General features: G+C 36.8%; 1 protein-coding gene across 1 annotated transcript in view; it reads left to right on the top strand.

Moving 5' to 3' along the window:
* LOC150096380 (polycystin-2-like) overlaps positions 1-26,024 on the top strand; it is a 286,011-nt gene that overhangs the window by 108,660 nt on the left and 151,327 nt on the right. Inside the window, exon 3 of the mRNA XM_090409166.1 lies at positions 14,810-14,940. Within this exon, the coding sequence (XP_090265292.1) occupies positions 14,810-14,940 (131 nt within the window). The remainder of the gene's footprint in view (positions 1-14,809; positions 14,941-26,024) is intronic.

Raw genomic sequence — 26,024 nt, 5'->3', positions numbered from 1 at the left:
GAATCAAATACTTGGTGGGATGTTGTTATAGGACAGGTAATGTGGATGGTGGTGATAATGAAATGTACAATCAAATTAGCCAAGTAAATAAGAAAAGGGTGATCATTATGGGTGATTTTAATTATGGCAATATAGACTGGAATGATGAGATAGCAACTGGAAGTAAAGAAAATGAGTTTCTTGAGTTTTTGAGGGATAACAATCTCAGACAGTATGTACAGAGGGCACACGAGGATTGAGAGTCTTGGATTTGGTCATCTCATCAGAGGATGTAATTATAAGTGAGGTGTCAAATCATCCACCAATTGGTGAGAGTGACCATGAGGTGATTACCTGGGTGGTTACCAGCAGTGTGAAGACCTCTGTGAGAAAAGGGGATATGTGGAACTACAAGGAGGGTGATTATGAAGAGCTCAGGAGACAGCTTGCGGGTGTAGCATGGAATGAGGAGTTAGCTGGAAAAGAGATCAATGCAGCTTGGTGGATTTTCAAAAACTGTTTAGTAGATGCAATGTCTAAATGTATTCCAAGGGTGAGAAGGTTAAATAAGGTGGGTGTGAGATGGATGAATAAAGAGATTAAGCATGTGATACAGAGAAAAAGGGCATTGTGGAGGCAGCATAAGAGAAGTGGAAATAACCAATTCCATGAAGAGGAGGGTGACTTTGTTGGTGAGGGTAGCTAAAGAGAGGTATCAGCAGCAGTTGGCTAATGAAGCCAAAAAGAGTCCTAAGGAGTTCTTTTGATATGTAGCCAGCAAAAGAAAGAATAATTATGGAAGGATGACATTGATTGGAGAAAATGATATAAAGACAGCTGATGCAGAATGTGTGGTGGAGATACTTAATGAGCAGTTCATAAAGATCTTTCAATCTTGTGAATGTGACTTCATGGAGGGATTGAGAGCAGTTGATGATGGGGAGCAGAGACTGACTGTAGGTGAGCAAGAGGTGTATGGGTAGTTGAGTAAACTAGATGTTAATAAGGCTGTGGGACGTGATAATATATCACTGTGTATTCTGAAGGAATCTGCCAGGGAGTTGACACCTGCCTTGACATATTTTTTTAATACGAGTCCTGCACTCTGTGAAGTCCTAAGGGTGTGAAGTCCTACAAGAAGGAGGGCAAGATTGTGCCACTTCATAAAGGAGGTGATCGAACTCAAGCATCAAACTATAGGCCTATCTGTGTGTCAGGTGTTGTTGGAGAAGTTGTTGGAGAAGCTTCTGATCTAGGATACAGAGTTGGGTTGATAACAGTTGTATTATCTTTGATGGACAGCATGGATTTGCTAAAGGGAGGTCATGTTTTAGTAATCTACTTACTTATTACAGTAAAGTGACTGCTTCCTTGGATAGAAGAAAAGGATACACAGTAATATACTTGGATTTCGCAAAGGCTTTTGATAGAGTACCTCATGATAGTTTGACAGTCAAACTAGAGCAGATGGGGTTGTATATTAGATTGGTGCATTGGATTGGAGACTGGCTATCTGATAGGTATCAACAAGTTGTGTATGGGGGAGCGATATCCAGGAAAAGGAAAGTCACTAGTGGAGTGCCTCAGGGGTCTGTTTTAGGTCCATTACTGTTTAACTTGTATATTAATGATATAGGTGAAGATTTGGATGGAGATATTCAGTTGTTTGCAGATGATGCAAAGTTGGGATGAACCATGAAGAGTAGTGAAGATGTTGTGGCCTTACAGGAAGTCTTGAATAGATTAAGTGATTGGGCATGGAAATTGGGATGTGAATTCAATGTTGCAAAATGTAAGGTTTTAAAATTTGGAAAACAAAGATGGGATGCAGAATTTATGCTTGGTGAGAATATATTATTAGAGGTAGAGGAAATAAGAGATCTTAGGGGTGATAGTGGATAAGGATCTGAAATTTAGGGGACATATCGCCAAAATTGTGAAGACAGCACATCTTCTGGGAATGATGTGGAGGACACTGACGTGTAGAAGTAGGGAGATTCTTGTTCCGTTGTATAAGGCTTTGATTAGGCCACACATGGACTATTGTGTCCAGATTTGGTCACCGGGTTTTCAGAAGGATGAAGAGATGTTGGAAAGGGTCTAAAGGAGACTGATTAAGGTAGTTTCTGACCTCTGGAATGTCGAGTATAAGGAAAGATTGAGAAGATGTAATTTTCAGAGTCTGGTGGACAGGAGGAAGAGGGGAGATATGATAGAGACCTACAAGTTGGTAAGGGGTTGTTATAGGATCAATGCTGGAGAAGTTTTAGAGAGAATAGTGGGAGATCAGGGGAGAACCAGAGGTCATCCCTGGAAACTATATGAAGAGGGCGTGAGTAGAGGGGGGTGAGAGGCAGGTTTTTTCGTGCAGAGTTGTGAATGATTGGAATGCCTTGCCTGAGAATGTGGTGTCTGAAAAGAGTTTGAATGTGTTTAAAATACGTATGATGAGCTGTGTGTGTGATAAAAGGACCTCCCAGATGAGGCTTTGATTCCATGAGGTCTTGGGGTGGTAATAATAATAATAATAATAATAATAATAAAAGATTCAACGATGACTTCTAAGGCTGCAACACGCCACGTTAGGCCTAAATTCTTGATATGCATGATGATGATGTATATGCTTTGTTTCAGTTTATCCAATTGTTTGTAGATTCATTTCAATGAGCACTGTGAAAATCAAGTGCCATTAGCGATGTACACTTTTCAAAAATTGTTCAATATCGCTAGTGCAATATGTATGCATGGCGAAATGTGAGTGATGTGTTTGTGGAGAGACTGAATGAGAGACAAGAGAAAGTGTGGATTTGTAGGAAGTGCAAGATTTTGTTAAACTATGAGTTAATGAATGTGAAACAGACTGAAGAAATTAAAGATAGTGTAAATGAAAGAAAGAAAAATGGAACAAAAGCTAGTGTGAGTGAGAGAGTGAAAGAATACAAGAATGTAGGAGCAAAAGAAAGTATAAATGAGGAAACTGAAGTAAGGTGCAGAATAATGAGAGGTAGCCTAAGACTATGGGAGCGAGAGAGAGAAATTGTTGGAATGCAAAATTTGATGAAACAGTTATTCAAAATGAAAAATTAAATGAGTTATATGTGGAGTGATATTAGAAGTTTAGTGAAACAAATAAAAGTGTGCAAAGGAATAGAATGAAAGAAAAAAGGGTAAAACGGGTGATGTGTGATTCAAGAATAGCAGTATATGGAGATTCCATATGGAGAAGGTAGAGGATTGGTTAATAAGAGAGTCCATAAGATCTGCTATCCAGAGGGAAAATGAGCAAGATAAATCATGCTTTTGACATGAGGAGGAAACGAGCAAGAGAATTAGTGGTAGTTGGGAACAAATGATTTAAATGAACATAAGGAGAATATAAGGGCAAATATAAGGAGGTTATTGAGGAAAGTGAAAGATAACAGTATAGTGAGAAAGGTTGTCAGTGGGTTGCCGAGGTATGACAATGATGATGAGGCATACAACAGCGCTGGTTCCAAGGGAGTGGATAGAAGGTAAAATTGTTCCGCTGCACAAAGGTGATGATAAGGCTGTGACTAGAAATTATAGGCCAAACTGTATATCTAGATTTGTGCTGAAGGTACTAGAAAGATTGTTGTGAAGTAGAATACAGAAATGGGTTAATAACAGCAGCATGCTCTGTGTTTATCATCATGGGTTTGTTAAAGGGAGATCATGTTTTACTGACTTAGTTGTGTACTATAACATGGTGACAAATGTCTTGAAAAATGGGAGATTAGGGAGATGGTAGACAAGGGAAATGCATATACAGTGCTATGCTTTGATTTTGCAAAAGCTTTTGATAGGGAGATATCAAATTGCCACACAGCAATCTTCTGAGGTGAATTGGTGATTGGCTGTCCGAGTATCAGAAATTATATATGGGGGGTGCAGTATCATGAAAGAGGAAGGTCACCAGTGGCATGCTGCATGGGGTCAGTTTTGGGACCATCGTTGTTCATTTTGTATATTAATAATAGAGATGGATTTAGCTGGTGATATGTAGCTGTTCGCAGATGATGCAAAATTGGGTAGAACAATGCAGAGTCAGTCAGATGTTATGGCCTTACAGGAGGACTTGAATATACTGCATGAATGGGCAGGTGAGTTCAATGTCGCAAAGTGAAAGGTTTTGAAATTGGTAAGCATCGATAAAATGTAAAGTATATACTTGGTGGAGAAACTGTAAAGAAGGTAGAGGAGATGAGAGATCTGGGTGTGTGTGGTGATGGACAAGGACCTGAATTTCAGGGGCCACATTGCACAAGTTGTGAAGACATCACATCAGATAATGGTAATGATGCAGAGGACCCTGGCATGCAGAAATAAAGAGGTTATGATGCCATTGTATAAGACGTCATATAGATATTGTACACATTGCATTGTACAATTATTGTTCACAGATTTGATCACCAGCTTTTAATAGTGACAAGTATATCTTAGAAAGTCTCCATAGAAGATTCACAAAGGTGGTCAGTGGTCTTTTGAATATGGAGTACGATGACAGATTGAGAGAATGTAAATTGCAAAGCCTTGTGAAAAGGAAGAGGAGGTGGATATCATTGAGAGATATAAGCTAGTCAGGGATTTATCAGGTTTACATGGAAGATATTTTTCATAGAATGGAAGGGGGGGTGAGTGAGAACAAGAAGCCATCCCTGGAAATTCTATGAGGAGAATGTGAGCAGAAGAATGCAGAGTAGGTTCTTTATATGGAGAGTGGTTGGTGAGTGGAATGCATTGCCTATGTGTGTTTTGAATGTAGACACATTGAATCAATTTAAGGCATGGGAGTTAGAACAAGAAGGCATTTCTTTTTTAATACGAGTCCTGCACTTGGTCAAGTTCCTAAGGAGTGGAAGGAGGGCAAGATTGTGCCACTTCATAAAGGAGGTGATCGAACTCAAGCATTAAACTATAGGCCTATCTGTGTGTCAGGTGTTGTGGTTAAGTTGTTTGAGAAGCTTGTGAGAACTAGGATCCAGAGTTGGGTTGACAACAATGGTATAATCTTTGATGGACAGCATGGATTTGCTAAAGGGAGGTCATGTTTTAGTAATCTACTTACTTATTACAATAAATTGATTGCTTCCTTGGACAGAGAAGGATACACAGTGATATACTTGGATTTCACAAAAGCTTTTGATAGAGTACCTCATGATAAGTTGACAGTGAAACTAGAGCAGATGGGGTTGGATATTAGATTAGTGCATTGGATTAGAGACTGGCTATCTGATAGGTATCAACAAGTTGTGTATGGGGATGCGATATCCAGGAAGAGGAAAGTCACTAGTGGAGTGCCTCAGGGGTCTGTTTAGGGCCATTACTATTTAACTTGTATATTAATGATATAGGTGAAGATTTGGATGGAGATATTCAGTTGTTTGCAGATGATGCAAAGTTGGGACGAACCATAAAGTGTAGTGAAGATGTTGTGGCCTTGCAAGAAAACTTGAATAAATTGAGTGATTGGGTGGAAATAGTGATGTGAGTTCAATGTTGCAAAATGTAAGGTTTTAAATTTTGGAAAATGATGAGAATATATTGTTGGAGGTAGAGGAAATAAGAGATCTAGGGGTGATAGTGGATAAGGAACTAAAATTTAGAGGACACAAAGGACACAATAGTCCTTTGTGTTGTCTTCACAAAATTGTGAAGACAACACAAAGGCTTCTGGGAATGATGTGGAGGACACTGACGTGTAGAAGTAGGGAGATTCTTGTTCCATTGTATAAGGCTTTGATTAGGACACACATGGACTATTGTGCCCAGATTTGGTCACCGGTCTGACCTCTGGAATGTTAAGTATGAGGAAAGATTGAGAAGATATAATTTGCAGAGTCTGGTCGAGAGGAGAAAGAGGGGAGATATGATAGAGACCTACAAGTTGGTAAGGAGTTGTTATAAGATCAATGTGATGGAGAAGTTCTACAGAGAATAGTGGGAGATCAGGGGAGAACCAGAGGTCATCCCTGGAAACTGTATAAAGAAGGTGTTAGTAGGGAAGTGAGAGGCAGGTTTTTTTCATGCAGAGTTGTGAATGATTGGAATGCCTTGCCTGAGAATGTGGTGTCTGCAAGGAGTTTGTGTGTGTTTAAGGCTCAGTATGATGAGATGTGTGTGTGTGATAAAAGGAACTCCCAGATGAGTCTTTGACTCCATGAGGTCTTGGGGTAATAATAATAATAATATATTTCAATGAGAGGTATATGATAACGGTTCAATGATAAATTAAAGATAGCAAAAGCAGTTATTCGTGTATTCAAATAATTTTAGATATTCTTAGATATTCTAAGGCAAGTGATGTGAAGTTATTAGCTTCTTTGTACGAGTTGTCCCAGTCCAGAAAATAGTTCAGATGCAAACTATGTTTGCTTACACTTGGATAAAGGATTAAACCAAGTATATAATAACTTGGTATCTTTAATTTTTAGTACAACCAAGTGGGAAAACTTCCAACAACTATCTCTAATCCAGAGTACTTTAAGTTGTGAAGCAAAGTCACTCACAACTTAAAGTGCTCTGGTACTTTAAGTTGTGAAGCCACTCCTCAGAAATAAGGAGCTTTCCATCGTAACTTCCAGGGATGGCCCCTTGTCATTGCTCCTTCCTGCTGTTCCACCAAGCAAAAGAATTCCCTAATATCAACTCTGTAACTACTTGTCAACAGTTTAAAGGTCTCAATCATATCACCTCTCGTTCTTCTATCTACAAAAAACTCTGCAATCCACATTTCCTCAGTCGATCCTCATAACTTACATTGTACTCTCTTGAAACCATCTTTGTTATCCACTGTATCCTTTCCACAGTTAATTTATTCCCTTCAAATTCTGGGGACCAAATTTGAGAACAATAGTCTAAATATGGTCTGATCAGGGTCTTATACAATAGGACGATAATGCTTTTATCTCTGCAGGTCAGCATCCTTCTCAGTATTGCAGCAGCCCTCTGGATTACCTTCATCACCTTTGCAATATGTTTCCTGAATTTTAAGTTTCTATCAATCATCACCCCCAGATCTCTTGTCTCCTCTACTCCCTCCACAGCTCCCCACCCATCAATGTATCATAAACCTCAAGACTTCAAGACATTTTGCTGCATTAAACTGAAACCCCCATTCATTTGCTTAACATCGTCTGCAAAGAACTGAATACCCTAAAATAAAGAGCTAAAAGGCTTAATTTCAGCAATGCAAAATTATATAAATCAAGTGGATATTAAATCTAGCATTATTTCAGAGCAAATGCAGAAACTATGAAAGTTTTGTACGAAATTTGACCAAAGAGCTTATGAGAATACACTCATCATCATTTATGAGTTGCCCTACATGGACCTTATAGAAAACATGATTGCTTGCTCAAGGGTCCAAAGCATTGATATATAAATATATACGGCTTTGAAATAATGCTGGATATAATATCCACTTGATTTATATAATTTTGCATTGCCGAAATGAAGCCTTTTGGCTCTTTATTTTAGTAAATACTTTATGTACTACCCAAGAGTTCACTTATGAAAAATACACCTCTCCGACACTTTGAGTTCCTTAGAGAGTTTTTGCTCTCTTAAGGTTTCTTCCACATCTTGTCCTGCTGAGGGGATTTAAGATTATAGGGAAGTTTTGCCTTAAGAGAGCAATTTGAGTCTCTGGGGATGGTGCTTTCCAGAAGGGCCTCTATTGGGGCCAGTGAGTGGTTTTCCTTGGAATATGAGTGGTTCTTCTCAGTGGTGGGGTGAACCTGTCACTGAGTGGAACTAGTGTCGAGTTGGATGATCTTTCGATCACTCATAGGGAGTGGTCTGGAGGATCGCCTAATTTTTAGAGATGGCTTTATTTAAATAGTTGCGTGGTCTCTGAGGAGAACCAACAAGTTCAAAACAGCTGTCAGGCCAGTGAAACCTATCAAAATGGACTATGAGAAGCCGATTGTTTGGACGCTTGGGCGAGCAATCATTCAACTTAAATATCAGCTTATCATGTGGCTTTTGCAAAATCCAAAAAAATGGAAGTGTATGCCTTTTCCTCATCAACTGCTCTTGTCACTTTATTATAAAAGGCAATCATATTACTTAACCAAGAGTGCCCCTTAACAAATCCATGTTGATTCTCACAGATAACATTACCCTCATCTGCCCAATGCTGTATATAGTCCCTCACTAATTCTCCAAGACCTTAACAACTACTGATGACACACAAACTGGGGACCAAATTTGACATATAATTAGGAATCAGCAGACTGGAAGTGTCTATAATTAGACACTTCCAGTCTGCTACTGCCCTTATGCAATGGCACTATCTTACCTTTCTCGTAGCCAGACTTTCATTGAAAAGTCAGGTAAACAGAGCTGTCTGTTCTTTAGCACATTCTTTCAAAACCCATGGCGAATACCATCCAATCCCACAGCTTTACTGATGTCCAGAGTACTCAGTATTTGGAACACCCTCTCCTCTAAACATCGAACCTGACCTCCCCCCTAGTATTAAAACTTACTTCTCCAGGATGAAATACTCCAATAAAATGTTGACTGAACAACTCTGCTATATCCTCTGATTCAGTCACTCTATTCCCATTTTTATCCCACAATGTCATTCTTCCATAATGATTTCTCCTCCTACTGGCCACATAGCTAAAAAATTCCCAAGGATTTTCTTTGGATCTTAGGGCCAATCTCTTCTCATATTCCAGTTTCGCCTTCCCTACCATACTAGTCACTCTCCTGGCCTGAGTCTGATATTCTTCATGCATCTGCTCTCCATCCCCTCTGCTTATATCTCTTCCATAACTTCTTTTTCACCTGCAGTTCCTGTTTGATATTGTTTGTGATCCACTTTACACCAAATTGTGTCCTCTTCTTCACTCATGGAATACAGCTTACTATTGTTGCCAACAAATATTCCTTCACAATTTCCTAAGCACTAATAAAATCCCGGCCTTCCAATTCAACCCCCCATGAAACTGCCCCAAGTTGATATCTAAGACTATTATAATCATCCGCCTTATAATTCCACATACATTTCCTTCTCTTGGACTCCTACATGTCTATTGATCTTCCAAGTCAAAACCATATGGTCACCCTTTCCAACTGGGGGGAGAGATGTCATCCCAGTTATAATCAGCTTCCCTAATGCCATGACCAAATCCAAAACCCCTGAACCTCTTGTTCCCCCGATTACATGTTGCCTAAGTCACCCATCCCCCAAGAATTCCAGAAACTCAATTCCCCATCATCACATGCACCCCCTCCAAATCCACACTGCTGTAGGCAGAATCTCCCACAACAATCATTCTTCCCACACCCTCCAAGCCCAATCACCCAAACATCCTCCACTACCCCTGGCCCACAGCAACACCCCACCAAATATCCCATCCTGCCCACCTTAACCCCACACTACATGTCCTCAAAACCATTAGCGCCACTGCCCTCCAAAGCCTTCACTCCTAGAGGGCAGAAGTCATCACTCATCATAAGCAGCACTACACTGCCGCATTCCTTCCCCATCCTGACGAAAAACCCCATACCATGCTACCTCTATTCCTGTTAGTATACCATTCTCCATCAATCATGTCTCAGAGATCTCAACAATCCTGAACAGGCTGATGCCACCAACTCATCTCCTCCCACTCCAGACACTCCTAGCATCAGTACAAATAATAAAAATGTCACTGTTTTATACCTCTCATCTCCTCTGGACTCCACCGGACTCAGCATTACCTGATGTTGTCCCCCCCCCCTTCTCCGAAACAGTCATTCCCACAAGAGGCCACCCCTGCTACCATCCAGTGTGGAAACTCTAGTTTCCCTGCATTGACACACCGAATTGTTCAGAAAATAGCAATCTCTCCAAATGCCTACATCCTGCCTCATTCAAATGCAAGCAGTCTCTCGCATACAATTCCTTTCTGTCCTCATATGCCCTCCAAGCATCCACATATTCCAATCCTCTCTTCTGACACATTCTGACTATCATACTATTCATTATTACTGCTCTCCTACTCAGCTCGTCATTATCAAACCTGGGCAACACACACACTGTCTTTCCTCTCTGCATTTTCTTTTGTACAATCTCAAGCATGAATCTCAGATCTCCTGATTTACACTGTCTCTCAAGTCATTCATGCCCACTATCACAATCATCTCATCTGCCCTTTCACCCTGCTTAATTGCCATAGCTACACTTTCTATCATTCCTCTGGCATCCTATCTTGCACACCATTGGATCATCCAGTCTCCATGCATAACACCTCTTATCACTCTGTTTTTTGATTGCTCACTTGCATCCCTCACGCTCTCTTTCTTCTCTAACACACTTTCTCTCTGTGTTCCTCTATTTTCCTATCATCCTGGTATCACTCTATCCCTGGTTCCGACACACCCTTGCATTCTTCTCATTCCCTCTCTTCTACTGTTTCTATTCTCTCCTCTTCTATCATTCCCATAACTCTCTCACTCCTACTCTGATTTGCCTTGCATTCATCTCTTCCATTTGCCTAATCTCATCGTTCACACTTCTCATCTCATTCCCAAGAACTTAATCCTCCCAATTAAGACCATCTCTAAAACCATAACAATTATTCAAACTTTTCACACTCCCTCCCCACTCTTAATATTGCATTAATATTACCTCGTTATTCTTACCCTCTATCACACTACTCATCTCTCTAGGTTGAGATTCTCCTCCCCCCCAATGCAATGAGGTCGGTTATGGTAATATACTAAGCACGTGATGTGAAGTCATTAGTTTCTATATACAAGTTGCCCCAGTCCTGAAAATACTTCAGGTGAACTTTGTTTGCTTACACTTGGATAAAGAATTAAACCAAGTCTATGAATTTCAATGGTTTAAGTCAAAGAATTGGGATAAATTATCAGTTTGTTGATTTATTGCCAATCCTGAAAGATATTATTGTAAATATAGTGTGGAGTGGCCTCTTGTGATAACTCTATGGAGATGTTATGGAATAAGAATAATAATTCTCAAAAAATAATCATAGTATATCTCTTTTAAAAGTTTCCCAAACATGAAAAGTTTTTCTGAGCTATTTTCAAAATTTGAGAATTTTTCTTCTTCATTTCTGGACATAGCGAGAAAAATAAAAACATTCTCATTGAAAAATGTTAATTGGACCAAAGAATACAAACTAAATGAGTTAGTTCAGTAAAGCCATAACATTTTCTAATGGATTTAAAGTATGACTTGTGATGATTTTTATTCGTAATAAGTAACCAAGATAATAAACCTCAGAAATAAAATAAATAAAAATTCCTACAATAAATATAATAGGTAGATATTTAAAAGTACACTTGTTTGAAATATTCTTAATTAAAAGCTTTTTATATTGACAAAACAAAAAAAAGTGAATATTTCAAACATGTTCTCTTTGGTCCTCCTTTTAGAACATTGGTATCTGGTAACACTAATAGGTGTTTATATATATATTTTGCATAACACGCACGCACGCACGCACGCACACACACACACACACACACACACACACACACACACACACACACACACACACACACACACACACACACACACACACACACACCTTAAATTGAATATAGAAATATGGCGCTTAATAATTATCACTGAATTTGTTAATGAATGGAAAAAGACAATGTCAAAACAAAGGAGTTATTGTTTTTGATTTTTTACTGATTTGTTTCAGATCAGACACTATCACCTGATTAATCTGTGATAATTAATAAAAGGCAAAGATATTTAGAAGGTACCCCTAAACACTTGGATGAAGCCATTTATATTTTGCTGTACAGTTCTATAATAACAGGGTGTGGCTATTCCTTAACTTGAGCTATAAGTCTAATTGGTATGCAAGATATAAAATGTGTGTGTTATTTCAGTACTGAATTACATCATGCCGCTTCACATATTCTGGTTCTTTGTATAAGGTAATTTTGTTAAAAGCTTCTAGTGTCAATGCTATGAATCTTTAAATGACAGGTTAGTAGAAGTTGGCTAATCATTAGGATAATTATTAAGTTCAATGCTTTGGTCCAAAGAGCAGATGCTCTGTGAAGGGCAAAAATGAATAATATGACCTTTAGCAGTGACCTTGAAATTGATTAGGTGATATGCAACAAATGTTTGGTAGCTTGAAGGTGGGTTATTATAATTTAGAGAAAAAGTGAGCAGCTTAAAAATAATCTCATAGCACAAAATGTGCCAAACTTTGCTTTGAGGCAATTGTATCATACCAAACAATCTCATATGTTAGGTACTTATGCTACTCATTACAAACATACATTGCACTGGGAACCCATACATACTCTATGAGTTATTGAAATTTCCCGTATAACTCAATTGTATTGCAATTGCAGAAGAAGTTTATTTTTTAAAACTGTTAATAGTTTTAAAGTATTTATTTTAAAATGTAATGTCTATTCAAAAATATTTTTAGTGTGTCAGATTTTAAAATCATTGCACTGCATTTCATTATCACTTTGTAAACATTAGGAGGATAAAAAAAATTAATTTCTTCTTTTTTTATATAAAAATTACACAAGGACATCCACTTGAAAGAGAATTATCAAGTTCTTTTGTTAACATCCATAATGAAATTGGTATGGATTCTGATACTGAGGAGCTTGAATTTTATATATAATTTTCTTTTGCTAACCAAATTCTTGACAATTAACTTCATGACAAGATTTAAATTGCAGCAAAACAACTCCACAGCACTTAGTTGGAAGAACAATGGGATAGTGCACCCTTTAATTGGAAAAGGCCTGAGTATTCAATTCTTGTCATTATAAGAGGGATCTTTATCGTGATTTTTCAAATAGAGGTGAGTTAGCTGATCTCATACAGAGGTAGCAGTGTTTTCCTCCTGGAAACTCCGATTTTCACCCTGCATGCAATTTGACTAAAAGTTGGCAGTAGATGGCATAGTGTGTGTGTGTGTGTGTGTGTGTGTGTGTGTGTGTGTGTGTGTGTGTGTGTGTGTGTGTGTGTGTGTGTGTGTGTGTGTGTGTGTGTGTGTGTGTGTGTGTGTGTGTGTGTGTGTGATGAATTATGTAGTATATTAGTGGACGGTAGGTGACTGGATTATTTAGTGCATATATGATATAAAATGCCCTCCTGCAATGAGTACTTAGACTCCATGGAGGTGTCATGTAATATAAAAGGGTTTTGATATATTAGTGGATTAGACTGACAGTTGGCTATCAATGTTGTTTATGTGGGAGTAACAAGTAGTAGTAGTAGTAGTAAGAGGATTATAAGTGGAGATTGCTGGCTTAAAAGTTTAATAGCCTTTGTGTCTGCAATAGTATGAATGGATTACAGGGCATGTGATATTAATTTGTTGGTAGATATTGCACAACTGAGGAGAATTATTTGGATCAGTGCTGATGTAGTGGTTCTTAAGGAGGACTGAAATAGGAAAAGTTAATATAAACTAAGCTTTAATATAAACATAACCTTTATGGAATTGTGTATTTTGTTACTGACAGTTTGTATTTTGATATCAATTTTGGTATGAAGGCTCCATTGTATAAGATTCCTTATACAGTGATGACAATGGTGGTTTCACTACATATCTGATTGTGTGCAGATCAGGTCACCTAGATTTCAAGGAGATGAAAAAACTTTAGAAACAAAAAAAAAAAAGATAAATAATAAAAATGATAGGGCTCTGGAATGCTGGTCATAAAGAGAGATTTGAGGGGATCTGCAGAGTTTGATAGATGAGAGAAGAGAAGACAAAGGTAATACAGTTGAGGTATCTAAATTATTGAGAGGCACTTACACCAAATTGAATATTTTTCCTTTAGGTCAGTCAGTATTCTGACTATGTTTGCAAAGAGCCTCCAACTTTTGTTAGAAAAGATGAAATTGCTCTGAAAAATATCTGTAAATAAAAAACTGTCTTTAATCACAGGTAGTCACATTTGAGGTAGTTTCCTCTCAAAACTACCATGGAAATCATTTTCTGTTGGGCTGTTTAAAAGGGCTATTTTATTTGGATATCTGTGGACTGAAATTGAAATTTCTAGAGAGAGTTTTTTTAATGGAAAAGTCAGATGGAGTGGAGTCAGGTAGGGCAAAATATGGCAGGAATTTTTGGACTGTGACTGTTTTTGTCAAACATTTTGGAACTGTCATTATACAAACATTCTTCTTGCCCAGAATTATTGTCTAATGAATCATATGATCTCTGGGCTGATATTTATTTTCTTTGCTATTGTTTGAACCAGAGAAATTTCTGTTACTTTTCTTTTAGCATTTTTACTGTAATTTGATATTGTTAATTGTCCAGATACACATCATTAACAGTTCTACCTTGAAGGAAGAATTTAACTCATTTAAAAATGCAAGGACTGGACAATGCATCATTTTCATAAATATCAAGCATTTTAGTAATATCACACTTTTTTTGAAAGTTTTATGAAGTATTTAATATTCATCAGATGCCAGTTGATGTTGCATTTCTCTAATGACTGCTTGAAACGCTACCTCAGTAAGAGTAATGTTACTGTCACACACTAACTTATTAAACTGAACAGGGTTTAATAATGTCATAAATATCCCAACTACTATTATAAATTGATTATAAACACTTAAGAAAATGAGATTAATCACATTATTGTTGGACTAGTGCTTGTACATGGTTTATTTGGAAGTTTATTTTGTGCTATATCAGGGATGTAAGTAGGATATTAAATGCATGATTTTAGTAGTGTATAAAACTGCTTGAAAATCTTATTTAATATAGTATTTATGCATAATTTCATTACAGTTAAAATAAAAAGTTATTTCCACATTGTTTAACATTGATTTATTCCATAGTAACATTTGGAATGATGAGCCCAGTAATGTATTACCAAACAAAAGTCCTAAGTGAGCTCTTTCTTGATTCATCGTATGAGGACTCTAAAGGCACTATGCGTACCTCTTCACAGATATCTGACTTTTGGAGGGTATGTATTTTTTAAAATGTAAACTTTTTTAAAATATAGAAATAGATATTTTGTCACTGAGTTCCCTGTAATATTATTATTAACACCAGGCCTCCATGGAGTCAAAAAGACTCATCGTGGAAGGTACATACTGTTACACACTAAACTGATCAAACTGTACTAATACAACTGGCCACATGGATCAAATATATCAAAAATATACACTTTATATCAATATCTTATATTCCATAATATCCAGTGTTATATTGACTTAAATAGATGCTTCACATCCATGTAATTATGGAGATATATACATGTACAAGTTGGTATGTTGGCTAAACTAATTCAATGTTATTTGTTTAATATGAGTCTTACATTGATCAAGTTCCAAGGAGTGGAATAAAGGCAAGACTGTCAGATGTTGTGGTTAAAGTGTTGGAGAGGCAAGTGAGAACCAGGATCTAGAATTGGGTTGACAACAGTGGTATTATCTTTGATGGACAGCATGGATTTGCTAAAGAGAGGTCATGTTTTTAGTAATCTACTTACTTATTCCAATAGGGTGACAGCTGCATTCGACTAGGGAGATGGGTACAAAGTGGTATACAGTAGTCTGCCTTTATCCTCAGTTTCAGTTATCTGCAAATCCATCCTGTTCCAAAAGTATTAAATGGAAAATTCCAGAAATAAACAATTCATGTTTTAAATTGCAAGATTGGAAGAGGAAAGTCATTTGATGTTCCTCAGAGGTCTGTTGGGCCATTGCTGTTTAACCTGCATGTTAATGATATTGGGGAAGATTTGAATGGGGATATTCAGTTGTTTGCAGTCGATGCAAAGTTGGAAATAACTATGAGGAGTAGAGCAGATATTGTGGCCTTACAAGAAGACTTGAATAGACTGAGTGAATAGGCACAGATGTGGAGATACCAGTTCAATGTTGTGAAATGTACCACATATGGACTACTGTGCACAGATTTGGTCACCTTGTTTTCAAAAGAATGAAGAGATATTGGAAAGGGATTCAGAGGCTCTTGACTAAGGTAATTTCTGGTCTCTGGAATGTTGAGTATGAAGAAAAGTTGCAATTTTCAGAGTTTAGTAGATAGGAAGAAGAGGAGGAGGGAGGTGATATGATAGAGACAAGTTGGTAAGGGACTGTTATAGCATTGATAGTGAAAAGGTTTTTAATAAAATGATGGGAGATAGGGAGAGAACAAGAGGTCATTCCTGAAAGCTGTATAAGGAAGGTGTGAGCAAGAGAGCAAGAAGCAGGTTTTTGCATGGAGAAATATGAATGATTGGAACGCATTTGCTTCATAGCATCGTGTCTTCACAGAATATGAATGCATTTAAGGCACAGTGTAATGAGCTGCGTGTATGACAAAGGAACCTCCTGCAAAGAGTCTTTGACTCATGGCAGGGGTCTTGAGATAATAATAATGTATCTGCATTCACCACACTGTTAGTGAATGTATTCCACTTACCAGCCACTCTCCTTGCAAAGAACCTACTTCTCATGCCCTTGCTCACACCATTCTTACAGTTTCCAGGGATGTCCCCTTTGTTCTACTCCCTTCTCCCATTCTATGAAAGATTTCTTCTACATTAACCTAGTAACAATCCCTTACCAACTTAAACATCTCAGTCATATTCCCTTTCTTTCTCTTATTCACAGGGCTTTGAAAATTGTATTCCCTCAATCTGTCTTCATATCCCAAAGACCAGTCATAATCTTAGTCAGTCTTCTCTGGATCCTTCCTAATATATCCTCGTCCGTCACCATGAAAACCAGGTGACCAAATCCGTGTACAGTCATTCATGTGAAGACTGATCAAAGCCTTATACAAAGAAACTATAACCTCTTTATTTCTGTCCATATCATTGCAATAATCTGATGTGATGACTTCACAACTTGTTCAACGTGACCTCTGAACTTTAGATCTTTGTCCACTGCCACTCCAAGTTCTCCTGTCTCCTCAACCTCCTCCAGAATTTCCCCACCAAGTGCATCCCAAGTGCACCCCACTTTTTAATCTCATTGTTACCTACAAAATTTCAGATCCTTGCACTTTGCAACATTGAACTAACTGTTCCATACATTTGTCCACTCATACGATATATTCGAGTCCTCCTGAAAGGCCACAACATCTGCTTGAATTCTCATCTCTTCCTAGTTTTGCATTGTCTGCAAACACTAAAAAACAATTACCAGTTAAACCCATACTAATATCATTAATATACAAATTAACAATGGTCCCAAAACAGATTCCTGTGACACACCACTAGTGAATTTCCTCTCCCAGGATAGTGCCCTCCATACACAAGTTGTTGATACCTATCTGACAGCCAATCACCTATCCCACCCACTAGTCATAGATGATCCCTCTCTTACAGATTCATTCCAGTCTCTATCTCACAGGTACAGTGTTTCAGCGCTGTGTCTATTCTACAGTTACTTCCATGGTCACTGCTTCAGTGAATTGGCAACCATCATTTCTCCACTTTTTGTTGCACCTATTAATACAAGAGCTGTAGCTGCCCAGCACCCTGCACCCTTCTATTCACCCTCTTTTATTTCATCCACCTTTGTCCTCTGGAACAGTCTCTCTTAAGTAGTATTTCCAAACAACTACAACCTGCAACTCTTGAAAAAAAAAAAAACACGAATAAAATTTTATCTCAGTCTTCATCTGCACCCCACACACAGCACTGATATCCTTATAGGTCCCTCAACTTGTCATATATAGGGTAAGTATATATATATATATATATATATATATATATATATATATATATATATATATATATATATATATATATATATATATATAGATAAAAGAGTCTGTTATCCATTTGCATCTGCTTCAGTTTAATGACCAACTTGTGGTAGCAATCTATCAAAATAATTTGCAAAATCTAAGTATATCATTCTAGGAAAGTCACTAGTGGAGTGCCTCAGGGGTCTGTTTTAGGGCCATTACTGTTTAACTTGTATATTAATGATATTGGCAAAGATTTGGATGGAGATATTCAGTTGTTTGCAGATGATGAAAAGTTGGGACAAACCATAAAGAGTAGCGAAGATGTTGTGGCCTTGCAAGAAGACGTTAATAAATTGAGTGATTGGACAGCATGGAAATGGGGATGTGAGTTCAACGTTGCAAAATGTAAGGTTTTAAAATTTGGAAAACAAAGATGGGATGCAGAATTTATGCTTGGTGAGAATATATTGTTGGAGGTAGAGGAAATAAGAGATCTGGGGGTGATAGTTGATAAGGATCTAAAATTTAGGGGACACATCACCAAAATTGTGAAGACAACACAAGGGCTTCTGGGAATGATGCGGAGGACACTGACATGTAGAAGTAGGGAGATTCTTGTTCCGTTGTATAAGGCTTTGATTAGGCCACACATGGACTATTGTGCCCAGATTTCGTCACCTAGTTTTCAGAAGGATGAAGAGATGTTGGAAAGGGTCCAAAGGCAACTGACTAAGGTAGTATTCTAACCTCTCGAATGCCGAGTATGAGGAAAGATTGAGAAGATGCAATTTGCAGAGTCTGGTAGACAGGAGGAAGAGGGTGGGGGGGGGGGGAATGATAGAGACCTACAAGTTAGTAAAGGGCTGTTATAGGATCAATGCTGGAGAAGTTCTACAGAAAATAGTGGGAGATTGGGGGGAAACCAGAGATCATCCCTGGAAACTGTATAAAGAGGGTATGAGTAGGGGAATGAGAGGCAGGTTTTTTCCATGCAGAGTTGTGAATGATTGGAATGCCTTGCCTGAGAGTGTGGTGTCTGCAAAGAGTTTGAGTGTGTTTAAGACACGGTATGATGAGATGTGTGTGTGATAAAAGGACCTCCCAGATGAGTCTTTGACTCCATGAGATCTTGGAGTAATAATAATAATAATAATAATAATAATAATAATAATAATATACATCCTATAGAAACCCTTGTCCAATACATTTCTCACCTTGTTATAGTACATAAGTAAGTTGGTAAAATTATGTTGGTATTATTAAAAATTATTTAGTTAGATGATAATAGATTGGTTTTTGAAGGAGGGTATGCAAAAGAAAAAAAGTTAAGAATAATATATATATATTATTCTTAACTTTTTTTTCTTTTGCATATATATATAACTTTTTGCATATATATATATATAACACATATATATAACTTTTTTTTAATATATATAACACATATATATAACTTTTTTTTAATATATATAACACATATATATAACTTTTTTTAATATATATATATATATATATATATATATATATATATATATATATATATATATATATATATATATATATATATATATATATATATATATATACACACAAGCTTGTTTTGTAAAACAATAGGTACCAGTATGCATTCATCACTAGTATGAAATGAAAATTAAAATGATACCACCTGTATGTCACATGTCACTGTTAATGAAAGTACCAGTACAGCATCCCCCCCCACCAAAAAAAAAAAAAAACACTGTGTGTGTGTGTGTGTGTGTGTGTGTGTGTGTGTGTGGAGATTTGTAGAGATTTTCTATAGTTATCAGCTGATAAGAAAAAGACATCCAAATCAGCTGATTTGGATATCTGCTTATCAGGGCTGTATTCTGCCTACAGCAGCAGAGGTGAAGTAATTATTTTGTATTGTTGGCTGTTTAAATAATTAGTAATTGCATATATTAATAGGAATCATGAGCAGTGAATATAGTGGCAGCGCCAGAAGACTTTGTTTATAGCAAGTGCATCAGCATCGCCTTCCAGTTTGGTCAGTGGAACTGGAGAAAGGAAACCAGTGGGAGTTTATGGTTGTTAAAGTCAACAAGGAGAAGACTTCACTGTTTTGATACCTGCTCTGTCAGAAATCATGCTACAAAGACATTAAAGAGGTCAGAATTATGGAAGCAGTAGAGATCGAAGATGAATGATACAGAGTGAGGCAGAGAAACCTTAAACCAGAAAGAGAGAATTTAAGATTTGGCGGTCTCTAGCATGGAATATCAGACAGTAGAAATGCTTAAGTGCCATTCTTGTGGATAAAGGAATCATACAGGGTATAATTTAGACAGGTGAGATATATTGTGAGATTGTTGTACATGCTAGTTGAGTTTTGATCAAAAATAGATCAAGTTTGAATGTTGGTAAGTAGTGGCAGCATGTGTTATTTAATTTTGCAATGTATGCTGCAGATCTGAAGTGGTGTCAAAGTGAAATTTTTTTGTAAATGTTTTTTGTGTTTCTTACATATTTTTGGTAGGATTTTTTTAAATTTATTTTTATTTTTTTAAACCACAGTAACATGACAATTGCTGAAATTATTATCATTTCACGCTGGTGTTGAAGAAGTTAAATGAGGGGAAGGAGATAGACATGTTGCCAGAGCTGCATTTATACTTTTAGAGGCCCTAGGTGATAGGCATAATGAGGCCTCAAAAGAACAAGTCTCTTTCAGTTAATCAAATTCATATGCATTTTTTTGTAGTTTATTGAAAATAAAAGTTGATATTTCCATAATAACTCATTTTAATAAAATAAAAATAACACAACTATTAGTGTACATATATTTTCATTTAAAAAAGTATAAAAAGAAATCAGTTCAAATTTAAATTTAAAAAAAATTAATAACTAAAAATTTTTTTCTGGCTTTGGTTTTAGCAAATATATCTATAATGTCATCATAATTAATCGAGTCCGTTACATCTGATTCAATGCATAATAATGACAGGTCACCTGTTTTTTTTTTTTTTTTTTTTTTTTTTTTGGTGCAGGTTGCTTATAAGTTTGGTGGTATAGAAATGCTTCACTATTCTCTTTAAATAATCACTCAAACCTAAACCAGCACCAATGTAAAAGGACAAGATGGACCAGATGTTATTATACTGATCAGTATGTACAGTGATCAGTTGATAGCTGATTTCCCTGCATATCTAGGAGATGAAAACAATGGAAGTAGATAGGAAATGTGATATGATTAAGACATAATTTGGTGAAGGTACCTTTTTGGATACATGTAGAGATATTGCACAAAGAGCAGGTAATCAGAGAAGATGACATTATATCAGAAATATGAAAGGGAGTTGCAAGCATATAAGTAGTTTTTTTTTTTTTTTGCACTGTGAATGGTGGGCGTATGGAGTAAGTGCTAAAATGGGTAGTTTTTGACAATGAAAAGTGTTCAAGATGAGGTGCAATAGGTATTGCAGTATGTAGAATGGAAGGACCACTCATGAGTTTTTAATGACTTGTGGGAAACCTACAAAGAATACTAAAATGTAATGCAAATCAAAATTGAATGTATATAATTCTGCAAAACCAAATTAAACACAATCTTTATCATCATTAGATCTCCATGGAGTCATAGCTACATCATGGGAGGGTCTTAATGTGACACAAATTCATTGAACTGTGCCTTAAACTCATTCATGGTTTCTGGTATCATTACTCTCCATGTATTCTGATCACCATACAGAAACCCGGTTACAAATGTCATCTTATTCTTCCTCAGTTACCCTCCATTCTGCAAAACATTTCTTCCCCATTAATCTAGTAAAACTGCCTTGTCAGTTTATATGTCTCACCTATATCACCCCCCCCCTCCATTTTATCACTCTACAAGGCTCTCTGCAAATGTCACTTCCTCAGTTTGCTGTCATACTGAAAATTCCAGAGAGATGTCTTAGTCCACCTTAGTCACTCTTCTCTGGAATCTTTCAGGTATATCTACAGCTCTTGAAAACCAGGTTACCCAAATCTGTGCATGCACCGTAATCCACATTGAGCCTGATCAAGGCCATAATTTCTTTACTTCCACATATCAGTGTCATCTTCATAATTGCAATAATCCATTGTAACATTCCCACAGTCCCAGAAGTGTGGCCCTAAGTTTCAGTTCTCTGCTCACCATCATCTCCTTCGAGATCCCCCCCCCCTATGTATACCATATCCTTTTTTTGCCATTCAAATTTCAAATATTATTATTATGTGACACCTCCAAGTAGTCTGAAGACTCATTGAGGGAGGACACCCACTCCACAGCTCTTCATCGCCACCACTCAGTCTACCGACTACAGTGAACCACAACTGGCGACCATCGCCGCTAATATTTTTACAATCACAACCATCCATGTCCATGGCATGATTCGAACCCACAGGCTTTTGGCTGGAGAGCAGATACGCTAACCACTCGGCCAACCAGGCCAGCATATGAAATTCCGTAGGATGGTTTGCAGCAGTTCAATGCTGTAATCCCTCCAATTACCCTTCCTTCCCCACACACCTTCCAGTTTGAAACATTGAATTGTTAACTCTACTCAGACTATTCAAATCTTTCTGTAAAGTTAAAGCCACAACGTGTGTTTCATTCAAACATGACTCTCTCTCCAACTTTGCATCATCTGAAAATAGCTGCATACTCTACTTAAATCTTTCCCATCATTAACATACAAGGTGGCCAATAAATCACAAAAGGGTTTAAAAGATGAGTAACTTTTTTGATTATTAATTTTTTCATTTTATTTTTGTCAGGTATTCTAAGGAACATTTGGAGAATTAATCATGGAAAAGTTCACAACAACTCAACAACAAACCAAAATCATTCAGTTTAATTTTGAAAATCATTTTGCAAAGATCTGCAATTAATTGCCCATTTAGTTCTCTGGATCTGACGGCTCTTGGCTTCTTCCTGTGTGGTTACCTGAAGGCAAAGGTGTATGTGAACAAGCCTTGGACAATCCAACAACTGAAGGAGAACATTCGTGCAGAAATTAGAATGTTGCAACCCTAATTTCTGCACAAATTTAGATTTAGATTTTATCAATCCAAATTTGGATCCTAACATTAACAGCTATCATGGACAGCCTTACAAAGATGGGCTGTAGAAAGGGCCTGTTTTTATGAAGCCGAAAATGAGAGTATTTACATGATGTGGTTTTCGTAACTAATAAAAAAAAACTCCAGGTTCTGTATTTCATTATAATGAAAAAAAGAATAAAAGTAATTAATAAATCAAAAAGTTATTAAATGTTTAGACTCTTTCATGACTTATGAGTGATCCTGTATAAGTTAAGTGGTAATGAAGTTAAGTGGTAAATTTCAGTATTCCTGAAACAGACCAGTCTGGTTCAGGAATACTAGTCTCTATGGAGAACTTGCTGATAACCTATCAAAAGTTATTCCTTTATTAGACTCATTAATCTCTAACCACAATCTATTTGATTTTGATTAACTTGCTATGTGGCAAAGATCTTTGCACAATCTAAAATATTCTAATGCACATTTAGCTCTCTGTGCAATACATTTGTTACTTGTAGTACATAAGTAAATTGCTAAAGCATCACCTCTATTTTACCTGTGCTGACCATCACTGAGAGTATTGCTGTTTCATCAATCCAATTTTGGATCCTGACTCTTACTGATATCTTTCTGTAATATTTTAACCCCAGATAAGCCTATAATATGAGGCCTCAATCTTATTACCCCTTTGTAATGGTAACAGTTTAACCCTCCATTCATTCCTTTAGGACTCACAGGGAATTAATAGCCACCTTGACAAACAAGTATGTCAAGGATGCTGAATTCCATGAAACATTCTCTTAAAACATATGGTGATATGTAATTAAGTCTAGTTGCCTTATTAACACAGTTTACTTAATTCTTCATACATCTCCTACTCACTTAACACCAACCCTTCCTCTGTCATTCTCTGTGCGCTCAAACTCTACATAATATAACACGTAATAGGATGAAATACCTTGATGAATTTTTCATTAAATACCTTACCTCTGCCATGATCATCAGCCATCATCATTTTTGTATAATAATTCTTTCTTCTGCTAGTCACATATCAAAATGTTCTGGGATTTCATGGTCAATTGCTACTTTGATTGCACTTCCATCTTCCTTGTCAACGAAGTCACCTTCCTAGTTCTACTTCCATAATGCCTTCTCCCAGATGGCATGTTTATTGTATCTTCCTATTTAGCTCACATTACATCTCAGTATTCACCTTCTGTATTTTATTTAAATTCCTGACTTTTGGGAGGTACACACTATCATGCACAAAGTCCATCCAACCGTGCCTTAAACTGATTCAATGTGTTTACATTTGCAATACACTCAGGCAATGCATTCCACTCACCAATCACTCTCCATGTAAAGAACCTTCTCCTCACTTCTCTGCTCACATCCTAAATAAGGTAGAACATTTAAAAAGTTTTTTCATTTCATTACAAATTAAATTTTACTTGTCAAGAAATTATATTCATGTATGATCCTTTATCTAACACAGGTGAGAGCAGGAGTGGTGAGAGCAGTTTGCATACCTCATATGCAAACTCTCATAAGTTTGCATATGAGGTATCCTCATGGCTAGTCTCATGAATTATGGATGGTGAGCTGCTGTATTATGGATATAACAACCTGAAAAAGTTGGTTTTCCGTAGATGGAAGCGGAAATGGATCCATTTTGTTTGAGCTAGATGCAAACATCAAGAAAGGAAATATCTGTTGATGATTCCTTTTCTAGTGTGAACTTGATACAAGGATGTTGATTTTAGAAATGAGTTTGTAGAGTTTGTAAAAATGAGTAGAATTCAGGTTCTGTGTGACTCCAAACTGCAAAGACATCATCAACATAGCATAGCCACATTGTTGGTTTTGGGCCAACAGCAAAATTTCATACAAGAATTTAATACAGAATTTCATACAAGAATAAAAGACATTAAACTAGCAGATACAGATATGTTAGTAAGCTTTGACATTGTCTCTCTCTCTCTCTCTCTCTCTCTCTCTCTCTCTCTCTCTCTCTCTCTTCACTAATATCCCTCACAAAGAAACAGTAGAATTATTAACCCAAAAATTTCCACCAGACATAGTGGAATTATTCAAATTTGCAATCACATCAGGTCACTTCACATGGAAAGACAAAATATATAAACAACAGGAAGGAACAGCAGTGGGCTCACCCTTATCACCTAACTTAGAGCCAACTTTTTTTTTGAACACCTAGAAAACAAGATGTTTGCTCTTGATCCAAAACCAATTATGTTGCTACGTTACATTGATGTCACCTTTGCAGTTTGGAGTCACACACAACTTGAACTCTACTCATTTCTACAAAAAATCAACACCCTGCATCTTCATATCAAGTTCACACTAGAAAAGGAATCATCAACAGGTATTTCCTTTCTTGATGTTCACATCCAGCTCAAGCAAGATGGATCCATTTCCACTTTCATATACTGAAAACCAACTTTTTCAGGTCATTATATCCATAATACATCAGCTCACCATCCATCTCAAAAATATGGCATCATAAAATCTTTAGTATCCATAGCACACAAGGTTTGTTCTTCTGAAGAATCCCTAAAACAAGAATTGGAAATTATCAAACAAACAGCCTTACTAAATGGATATAATCTAATAACAACCCAAAAAATAATTAACCACTATCCTACAAATCAATCCAGACAAGAAGAAACCTAAAAGACTCCCATTCCACATATTAAAGGCATCTCTGAACATGTGGCAAAAATTATGAGAAAATATCAACTCATTGCTACCTACAAACCATTCCACCAAATTCACATCTTGCTACCTTCTCCAAAAGACAACCTCTTACCAATGATGCTACTTGGTGTATACCAAGTACCCTGTTGGTGTAACTTGTCTTACTATGGACAAACAGGAAGATCTATAAATAAACATATCTCTGAACATAAAGACCACATCCATCTTATTAAACTTCACAAATCTGGCCTTGCACAACATGAAATTGAAAATGCTTACCACAGGATCCATTGGCAAAACACCAAGTTACTATATAGATCCACATATAAACATGAACAGTTATATAAAAAAAAAAATGCTGAAGCCTTACTTCATAGGCCTAATCTTAATCGAAATGGCTGTCTCACTATTCCAAAAGTTTGGGAAATTGTTATCCTCAATTGTATTCAATAATTTATCTGCTATATTTTAATTTAATTTAAGTAATTTTAATTTCAGCCCAGCAGTGTTTAATCCACGAACACATGACTGCATATGTAGAGGGATTCCAATTTAAGCATGCACATTACTGTTTTT

This window comes from Typopeltis vanoorti, chromosome 19 (assembly GCF_054136105.1).
Source record: "Typopeltis vanoorti isolate ZY-2024b chromosome 19, IOZ_Tvanoo_1.0, whole genome shotgun sequence".
In the NCBI taxonomy this organism is placed as follows: domain Eukaryota; kingdom Metazoa; phylum Arthropoda; class Arachnida; order Uropygi; family Thelyphonidae; genus Typopeltis; species Typopeltis vanoorti.
Note: the sequence above shows the minus strand (reverse complement) of the source record. Positions and strands in the feature narration are given on the sequence as shown.